At 52.5% G+C, this 9,869-nt stretch overlaps 1 protein-coding gene across 2 annotated transcripts; it reads right to left on the reverse strand.

Moving 5' to 3' along the window:
* Positions 1-4,193: 4,193 nt before the first annotated feature.
* Positions 4,194-5,971, reverse strand: LOC107320070 (interleukin-4). Of its 2 annotated transcripts, XM_015875544.2 has the most exons (4): positions 5,790-5,971; positions 5,239-5,289; positions 4,786-4,899; positions 4,194-4,354 (listed from the first exon to the last, which is right to left on the reverse strand). In XM_015875544.2, exons 1-4 carry the CDS (start codon positions 5,928-5,930, stop codon positions 4,244-4,246), a joined length of 417 nt encoding a protein of 138 aa, XP_015731030.1. In that variant the 5' UTR covers positions 5,931-5,971; the 3' UTR covers positions 4,194-4,243. The 2 variants fall into 2 exon arrangements, with proteins under 2 accessions (XP_015731030.1, XP_015731031.1); XM_015875545.2 differs by lacking the exon at positions 5,239-5,289.
* Between the last annotated feature and the right edge of the window lie 3,898 nt (positions 5,972-9,869).

The raw sequence follows: 9,869 nt of genomic DNA on the forward strand, positions 1-9,869 counted from the left end.
ATTTATGGCTTTAAAATTGCTGAAACGGAGGGAAAAAAAAATGATTTTTTTTTTCCCTTATCTGCACTTTCCAAAGTTGTTCACATCCATTTAGGAGAACAGGTCTTTGGTGTAAAAGTCAAGGTTTTTCTTCTGATCTCGCATTACGTTTCAACGTAGGAAATTTCCACCGTTCAGATAACGGAGGTAGGAGGCAGATGGTGCAAAAAGAAAAGTCCGTGCAGCTTTTTGCTTCTTCATTTCTCCGTATCCCAGGACTTTCTCTCCCCGTGAGGTTCGGGCGCTGTGAGCTGTGCTGAGGACCGCAGAGATACGACCGCGTGCAGATAACAGAGCAGCGCTGCTTTTTTTCCTCTAAATATCCTCTAAGTGCTTCCACCACTCGCCTCTCCCGTCATTTGAATATCTCCAAATCATGCAAAGCGCCCCTGATGTGCTTTGACAATTTGGTCTAAGTCGTTATCTCCACCTGCGCAGGGAGAAACAGAAAGTGCTGGGTCAGCGTGGGGCACCGGGACCTCCTGACCTGCAGAGCCGCGATGGAGCTGAGAGTCATAGAATCATAGCTTGGTTTGGGTTGGAAACGACCCATAAAGGCCACTTGGTCCCTCTCCCTGTAGTGAGCAGCATCATTCCCAGCTCTGCCAGTGCTCACAGCCCCCCAGTCTGACCTGCGCTGTCTGCAGGGATGGGCAGTGCTGCTTCTCTGGGCAGACAGTGCTTCACCACCTTTAGCATGGACAACTTCCTTCTATCCAATCTAAATCTCCCCTCTTTGATTGGAAACCATTTCCCCTTGTCCTGTCCCAACAGACTCTTCCAATAGAGTCCATCTCCTCCCTTCCCACAGCCCCTTTTTAGGTCCTGACAGGCCACAGGGTGAGCTCACCCCAGCACCTTCTCTTCCCCAGCTCTCCCTGTGACACCCACCAAGACATGGGGACACGTGGCTGCACAGCTCTGCCCCAACGACACTGAGAGCTGGGGATGCCATGTCCTGCCCTGGCACTGCCCTGCGAGGTGACAACACGCGCTGGTGGCATCACTGCAGGAAATAATGCTGAGAAATTAGCTGAGCTGGGAAACTTTGGAGTTTTGTAATAACTAAGAGGTATTTTTCTAACTCAAATAGCAACTTGCCATCAGATGCTTGATAAGAGTCTGCGAGCTCTCCATTAATTTAGGAGCAGCCAGACTAAGTTTGTTGTCTAATTATGCCCCAGCTGAAGGCAGTGCTGCTGACTCAGAAGGAACCTCAGTGAGGAATCAGCAAGGGGAGCACCGTGCTGTTCCCTGTGGGCAGACAGCTCAGCTGCCAGCAGTGCAGCAGAGAAGGGCTGGCACAGGGTGGGCATCCCAAGGGCTGCTCGGTGGGCAGCAGCAGCAGTATTTTCTGTGGTGGGAAGCTCTAAACCAGGAGCTGATTAGAAGAAAGAAGCCAGATGAACAGAAAAATATAACTTTTGAGTTACTCGGGCTGGAAAACCACATCAGTGAGTGATGGGCAAGGTGCAGGGCAGGCCAGACTCCTGTATCCCTTCCCAAGGGTGGGATGCAGCGGTGATGCTGGTGCTGCCCATGGCCACAGTGTGGCCCCATCGTGCCCTGCAGATCCAGAGCTACTGGAACCCAGCTGTGCTCCTGGGGAGCTCCCCAAGCTCAGCCTTCTCGTTGTCAGGCCCCACTGCTGCAGGCCTTGGCTCCAGTCCTTCCCCATCGCACCCACCCTGCCCTCTGTGCTTTGGGGACCTGCCCCTAATGATCTCTACTTACAGCTCTCTGTGAACTGATGGCCAATTTGCACACACCTGGGTGCTGTGGCTCCCCTCTCCTCCTGTACTGCTCTCATCCTGCAGGGATGAAGCCACTGAGAATCCCATGGAAGTGCTGCCAGCTGCTCCTCCACCAACAGCATCTGGGCAGGACAGCATCCAGGCAGGTGTGAATAACCCCAGAGAAGGGGAGCCATCACCCCAGACCCCCTCTGTGGGCTCTGCTCCAGGCCTCTGCCACCCTCATAGCATGGAAGTTCTTCTTTATGTTCAGATGGAGCTCTCCAGGTTCCAGTTTGTTCCCATTGCCCCTTATCCTGTCTCTGGGTACCACCAAACACAGCTCAGCCCCATCCTCCTAACACCCTTCAGATACTGAGCAGATCCCCTCTTGGTTCTCTCTCCCCAAGGCAAACATCCCCGGGGCTCTCAGCCTGTCCCCATCAGGTGCTCCAGGCCCCCATCTCTGCACCCTCCTCTGGGCTCTCTCCAGCAGTTCCCCATCTGCCTGCAGCTGGAGAGCCCCACACTGTGTGCAGTGCTCCAGATGTGCCCTCCCCAGTGCAGAGCAAAGAGGATGAGACCCTCCATTGCCCGCTGGCCACACACTTCATGATGCACCTCAGGGCACCACTGACCTTCTTGGCCACCAGGACACACTGCTGGTTCATGGCCCACCATTCACCAAATGTTTGTTAACATTTGATCAGCCAGAACACAGTGACCTTCTTGGCCATGAGAGCACGCTGCTGCTTCCCTGTTGGATACCAGGGTGCTCAAGTCCTTCTCCACAGAGCTTAACCTTTCCCTTTAATCTTTGGCCCAAAGGAAAGGCTGTGGTTTATCCAAAAAACTCAATGCCAAGGCTGCAGCTGACCCCCATCACACACATGCATAGTGGTTGGCCAGCTCCCTACCAGCACCCAGCCATCCCCATGCTGTACCAACAGCACCTGAAAGGCAACATGAGATGATGGAGCAGCAGCATTCAGTGAGATCCTGGAGATCCTGCAGTGCCATTCCACGAAGGAAAGCTCTCTAACAAGAGATGCTTCCTCAGTGGAAGCCTAATGAGGTTTTACAGGGGGCTGAGCCAGGCTGCACCCTTTCTGGTCATACAGCTGCATTGCCTCCACCTTTGCTCCCAGGGCTGACCCGGCCTCTTCTCCAGATGCTCAATCAGTGGCTCAGGCTGGGACTCAGCAGTTCCCATTACAAATACTTTATTGCATAACATTTCTACAACATCAGTGCAAAGTCACAAACGAAAGAACAGCACACCGACTTCCAAAGGTGGGATAATTTGAATATATTAACTCTGACATCATACAAATACTTTTAAATACAGAGAAGAAGAATAAATTATCCATCAGCATACATTCATTTGTTGTGGCGGAAAGGCAATTAATCAGGCACTAACAGTTCCCTGGGGATGAGGTAGCAGTATGTTAAATATGACTGTTCTCCACAGCACTACTAACATACAAGTTAAACACAAAGCATCTGAACATCGCCTGTTCCATTTTGATTGGGCCTGAGCTGAAGAAAAGCACACAACAAACAGCTGCTTCCACCAGCCCGGATTACTTGAATCTTTAGATTGTGCAGCATAAAAATAAGTTATTTAAATAAAACATAATAAATAATCTCTAGAAGTACGATGCCCATCAGCACCCACTGGATCCAGTTACCCCGCAGATTCTCCTACTATTGCTATCAATAACTTAGAAGCACACAGACATTACAAAGGACACTGAAGGTTAAAGCACCGTGCCAGCTGTGCTGCCTCCCCGCTCCCTGCTGCTGCTGCTGTGATCTGGTGAGCTCTGCAATGGGGCCTCCGTGCAGTGCTGTGCCTCAGCCCAGATCTTGATCTTGTTTAGGATGAGAAGCCTCCCCTCATTAGAGGAACAGGAAGCAGATAATTTGGTTTTGGTTTTGTTTGTCTCTGCATCGGGAGGTGAATGAGTTAAAGAACCGTGTTGATGGCTGCTTTGGGAATACCCAGCACTGGGGATAAAGGACATGTGTCCCCGGTGTCCCCCCACACATGGGATCCACTGCAGCACTCGGTTATGGGATGCAGAGAGCTTGGCCTCAGCCAGAGAGGTGATGGGGTGGGATGGGGATGAAGATGGGGATGGATATGGAAGTGGGTATGGGGATGCAGATGGAGGTGATGGAGATGGAGAGATTGCAATGGGTTTGGGATAGGGATGAGCATGGGGATGGAGTTTGGGATGGGATGGGATGGGATGAGAGTGGGATAGAGATGGGGTTGGGGACATTCCCTTTTGCCAAAGAGAACAGCCTGGGCTGGAGTGCTCCCAAGCATTTTGGACTGAGTTGGGTTTGGGTTCAGAGCTGGGGAAGTGCACACAGTGAAGAGCTCAGGACTGTGAAGAGCTGTAGAACCAATCTGAGGAGCTCCCAGCGCAGGGGCTGCAGGGTGGAGGCGGTGGGGCCGGGCTTCAGTTTGCAGCTGTGGCCGAGATCCTGCGGTACAGCGCCTGGGTGTAGTTCCCCAGTGCCGGCAAGAAGTTTCGCAGGTAGATCTCATTGTCGGTGTTCAGTGAGCAGCTCTGGGGAAGGAGAAACGTAAATGTGAGCACACAGCAGTGATCTGCAGGTTGTAGGCAACAGAGCAGCAAGAGCAAGAGGTCCCATTGCATCTGCCCCCTGGACCTTGTGGCCATGGGGAGAGGTAAGGAGCTGCCCTGGGGGGGCTGGGGACAAACACACAGCTACACTTCTGCAAGCATGGGAATGTGGAGATGTGGCACCTGGGGATGTGGGCATGGTGGGGAGGGGCTGGGGTTGGACTTGATGATTATTTATGTCTAACTTTAATGAGTCTATGATTAATTGAGCATCTTCTCCACATGATGAACCATCCTGCAGCTTGGGAATGGGATGAGATGCAGGGATGGCCGCAGTGCCACTGTGCAGGGTGCAGTGCTCAGGGGATGCTGAAGCTGCTGGGGATGAAGGCATCGCCCTGCCCCGTGCTTACCGTCATGCCGTGCAGGCTCTGCAGGTTGGTGATGAGGGGCTCATAGTCCTTCTTGCAGCGGGTCACCTTGGCCAGCACCGTGGCAGCCTGGCACAGCAGTTCGTGCTCCGACAGCTGTGAACACGAATACAAGTGTCAACACCACAGCACTGGCTTCAAGCTGTGCTGCCCACCTGAATGCTCAGGGCTGGTGGGAGTTCTCCCAGGGACTTCCTAATCCCTCAGCTGCACTGTGCTATGTAGGCAGCAGTGGCACCCGTAGGTGCTGGGCAATAGCCCGGCCCATTTGGTTATAGGGCAGGGAGATGCACCCAGTTGGGTGTGCTTGTACCACTCCCACTCTGTGAGTACCAAACTGAGCTCTGTGTTTTGTGCAAGGTGTTGGCAAGTACTCTGCTCATGGTTATATCAATTAAAAGTGTGTTTTCCATGTATCTCTAAATTTTCTTTTACCTTCCGATCCTTGAAAGCCACCTGTGCCACTCTGGTGTCATTGCAAGGGACCTGGGGAGGTGATACAAGCAAGAGCTGTAGTTAGCAGACTGCACCCCCACGATGGCACCACCCACAGCCAACCAACAGTGGGCGAGGAGCAGCATCAATTGCAGAGCCGTGCCACCCACTGCCTGGGGACATGGTGTCCTCATCCCACAGTGCAGGCACTGGGGATCAATGGGCCCCAGCTGCTGCCATTGTAACCAGCAGCAAAGAAACCCAGCCCTGTGTCCATGTCCCTGCCACCCATGGTCACCCCAAGCAGCACTCCACGTGGGCCGCAGCATATTGCAGCATTTCTCAGCACTGCCCACACATCAGCTGCCCTGCCCCAGCTGAGCAGCAATGGGAAGAGCTGCACCCTCCAGATGTCAGCCCATGGGGAGAGGGGATGCAAGAAGATGGTCAGGGTTGTGCGATGTCCTGGCCGCCAACAGCTAGAAATGCTCAGTCAGTAGTGCCAACTAATGGCCATTGGTGAGGAAAAGCCACGAGCTTCTGGTCCTTACCTGCGCTCCTTTGTTGAGTTGCTGGATGCCCTGGGTGATGTCCGACAGCTTCAGCTGGGATGAGCTTGTCACCAGCGGTGTGGAGGCAACGAGCTCTGCCAGGCAGAGGAGAACAAGGGCAGCCTTCAGTGTGCGGTGCATCCTGGATCTGCCACCTGGCTCGCTCTGAGGGCTTCAGTGCTTCACTGCTGGCAGGACGTGATTTTATAGCATGGCCCGGCAGCATCATCCCATCCGATACCAAATATAGGTTCTTCCTGTGCTGCTGAGGGGGGCAGCAGGGCCCTGCTCCCCAAAGAAGGGATTATGTAATGGGGACAGCAAAGACTTTTTGCCCTTAACCAACTTGATGTGCTATTCCCCTACCATGCAGATTTTAATCACCTTATTGATAGAATCAGAGATACCAAAATGGGAAGTCTAGAATTTCTGCTTGGCGTCACAGGATCCCGGTGCAGCCCCGCACCGTGTGCCATGCATGGAATGCCACAAACGAGAGCAATAGCCAAACGTTGTGGGGTGAAACAAAGCTGGGTAATGGGCTCATGACCCAAAGCTCTCCTTCTATTGCCCATAAAAGAGACAAAGAGGACCCACAGTGGATATGTGCACTGGTGGGCTCTCCTGCCATGGGATTCAGCACAACCCTGCGTGGTTGCTTGAATGCTAATGCATTTCCCTCTCATGCACTAGGGAATGGGGCAGTGAAGGGCACTGCTTCTATGGGCACTCCAACCACGGGCACAGGGACCTCACTGCCACATGGGTCCCCAGGGGTGACCCCATGGATGAGTCCACCATTGCTGGTGGCAATGGGCACCATGGGGATCATCACAGTGCTTTGGAGAAGGGGCAATGAACAGCTGCAGATGGAGGGGGTGGGTGAATCCAGAGCCAGGAAGAATTCACAGTGCTTGGCCATAAAGGCAGCAGAGCTGAAGTAGCCCAAATCAGATTTGCAAGGAAAGAAAACCTCAAGACTTTTATCAAGATGTTAAATATCTGCCAAGAAACAAACAAAAAAAAATTGCTCTTGCATGTAAAGGAAGAGGCAGCGGAGGGAGTTTTGTGGCGTGTGGGTGTTGGGGTTTCAGCGAGGTCTGGCTCAGCTCTGCACCACGTACCCCGTCCTGTGGGGACAGCTCTGCAGTGCCCGGGGGCCATGTGTCAAACATTTCCTTTTTCACAAGATTTTATTCATAGCTGTTTTAATGCTCACTACAGTTGGTCCATCCCAACGCTGAGTTTCAAACCGTTCCCATCTCATTGTATTGCCTTGCTTCTATACTGGATGTCCAGACACTGCAGTGGCAGAGCAGGGATGGAGAACTCCATCACTGTGAGAGCCTGCAATTGCTGCTTGCTCTCCTGGCAGCTGACAGAAGCAGGACATCATTCCCAGCCATTGAATTTCCCACAAAACAGGGAGGGCTGGGTACAACCACTGCAGGCGTTGAGAGGGGACAGAGCCGGGGTGCATGCAGTACTGTGTGTCTGTCTGTCCATCCACCCCAAAGCCATTTCCTGCAGGAGAAGCTCTCAGCTCCCAGCATCGCAGCAGATGGGGTCGGCTGTTGGGGTCCAGATGTCTCGGGGATGTGGCGTCATAGGGCATGGATGTCTCTGCAGCCACAGACCTGCGTGGGGGGCATGTGTCACCCCACCCCGGGGCAGATAAAATCATTCCTTCAAATATTGATATGGTAACATAAACTCAATGATGGGAAGAAGGTTGACGTACTGATTGGGCTCGTGTGGGTGGCTCAGAACCACAGCCCGGTTCTGAGAAATGGAGCAGAGCTGGGGGACTCCTGGGCCGGGGAGTGTGAGGGAAGGGAGCTCAGAGCTTTGTGAGTGGCGGTCTGGGAGCAAAAGAGTACACATGGAGCATCCTTGGCTGCACTACGCATTAACTCACAGTGGTCACGCAGTGCTGAAGGAAGTGTTTGGATGTGCAGCACCTGGTGCTGGCAGTGCTCCCGCTGCTCATCTCCAGGACTGGGAGCACACAGGGCCACATCAGGCTGTGACCTGATCATGGCATCCCCAGGGTCATGAGGGCGCAAACAGAGTGGGTCAGAGCTGAGCTGCATCTCCTTATGGTGAGGGCTGTGCCCCAGGTGTGGATGCATCCCAGCTGCTGGGGAGCTGCTGCTGCCAGGGCACCATGGAAATGAGCCCAGGGCCAAGCAGGCATTGGAAAACATCATCCTGAAAAGGAAAGCATGCAAAATGCTGCTGCCGCCATTTGTCTCTAACTCAACCATGTTATTTTAGGTTGATTTGGGTGCTGCTTAATCCCTGCCTTGCCTGATGTATTGGAAAGATGGGCAGTGACAGCAGTCTCTGGGTGGCACAGTCGGGCCTCTCCATAATGGTGTCTCTGGATGGTGACAACAGAGCATGGCAAGGGTGGCTGTACACCCAGTGCAACCCTCAATGAAGCCCAAACCTGCAGCCCAAACCTGATACCTTGTGTCCTGCTTTCTCCTTTTCAACAGTGAAGCTGGGGCTAATGACCCACAGCTATCCCAGGCAGAACTGGAGCACTTGCATGGCCAGGCAGAGCAGGGCTGCAGGCATGGTGGCAGTGGATGGGTTCAAGGACCCAATGGAAGGAGTTAGGAGCTGCCAGAAGGTAAGCCTGATTTTAGAGAGCACATCTCCCTTGGGGGCATCCCCTGCTTGGTCCTGTCTCTGGCAGTGTGATTTCTGGTCAGAGCAGCAGCCTTGTGCCATCCATCAGTGCTGGCAGTGGTGGCGCTGGCCCAGGCTCAGGATGCAGCCAAACTCATCCCCATGTCAGTCCCACCTGCACTGAGCAATAGCTGTTCTGGAGGAGCAGGATGAGTTGTGTCATTAAGATGTGAGGTTGCAGGAATAGTAGCCTGTCTCTTCTCTGAGGCCTCGAGTTTGGACAGCATCGATCACCATCTTCTCATTTCCAACAACATCCAAACTTTCAAATAAATCCTCAGAGCAGCCACAACATCTTTTTGAGGCCATTTTCTCCCGCGTGCTGCCCCTTAATTATAGAAAATGGTGGAGAACTCAAATAAAACATTCTATAAAGCATTAAAAAAAAAAAAAACAACAACCAAATGTGGGTCACTGTATAATATGGAGCATCAGCACATGCGGTATCTCTTCCATCAGTGGTTGAGTTTACAAAGGGAGGATTTCAGGCTGTGTGCTGGTGGTGTCTGCAACTGCCCTGCAGCTGGAAGGTGAGCTGTGCTCCGGGGGCCGCAGTAGCACCGGCTTTCAGCACAAACCAAGTTACTTGGAGCAGGATGCAGCCAGGGGAAGGAGAGTTTGCAACCTTGCGCCACGTTGCCCAGTGGTGTAATCTTGCAGTGAGCAGAGACAAGAAGCGTTGCCTCCTGGCATGCTGCCGACGTGGTTAGTAAACAAACTGTCATACTGAAATAGATGAAATAGATGAGACGTGATATTTGCTGTGACATTTAGCTGCTAACAAAGCTGTGCGGCGACATTAAATTATTAGACTTTTGAAAGCATCATCTATTCATGTTGGGTTAGTCTGTGGTATTTTACTTGTAGACAGTCGCATCTTTTCGGCATTCTAGTTTTTAGCAGTGCACAAAGCAACCGTGGGTCCCCAAACACACAATGACTGCACTGGTGCCAAAGGAAGTGTCAGAACTCAGGAGCATTGGTTTTCCATTTCTAATATAAACTCCACTCCGAACCAAGGCTGTTCAGACAGGGCTGGCTTTAAGGCCATTTTTCTCCTAGTGAATGTATCACCTTGCCATCTAGGACAAACCAAAACTAAGCTCTGCTGGTGATGCATGATGTGGTACAGAGGTGGTGACGGGGATGGGTTGATGGATGGGTAAGATGATCTTAGCAGCCTTTCCCAAACTTAATCATTCTGTGATTCCCAGTACTTTCCTTGGGTGCTGCACCATGAAGACCTCAATCCGAGGCAGATTCTCAGTCCTAAAAGCATTCTCCATGGCCACAGCAGTGGGAGCAAAACTCCCCCTCTCCCCCAAACCTGGGAGGCTCTGAACTCACCCAACCCTCCTACAGGCTGAGCTGCCAACACCTCTC

Source organism: Coturnix japonica, chromosome 13, assembly GCF_001577835.2.
Source record: "Coturnix japonica isolate 7356 chromosome 13, Coturnix japonica 2.1, whole genome shotgun sequence".
Classification (NCBI taxonomy): domain Eukaryota; kingdom Metazoa; phylum Chordata; class Aves; order Galliformes; family Phasianidae; genus Coturnix; species Coturnix japonica.

What these genes read in the sequence shown, in the direction of transcription:
- LOC107320070 (XM_015875544.2), bottom strand. Translation starts at nt 5,930, where the DNA reads ATGCACCGCACACTGAAGGCTGCCCTTGTTCTCCTCTGCCTGGCAGAG. An exon ending in AACTCAACAAAGGAGCGCAG is followed by an intron (nt 5,290 to 5,789) that starts GTAAGGACCAGA and finishes TCACCTCCCCAG; the next exon opens with GTCCCTTGCAATGACACCAG. An exon ending in TGGCTTTCAAGGATCGGAAG is followed by an intron (nt 4,900 to 5,238) that starts GTAAAAGAAAAT and finishes TCGTGTTCACAG; the next exon opens with CTGTCGGAGCACGAACTGCT.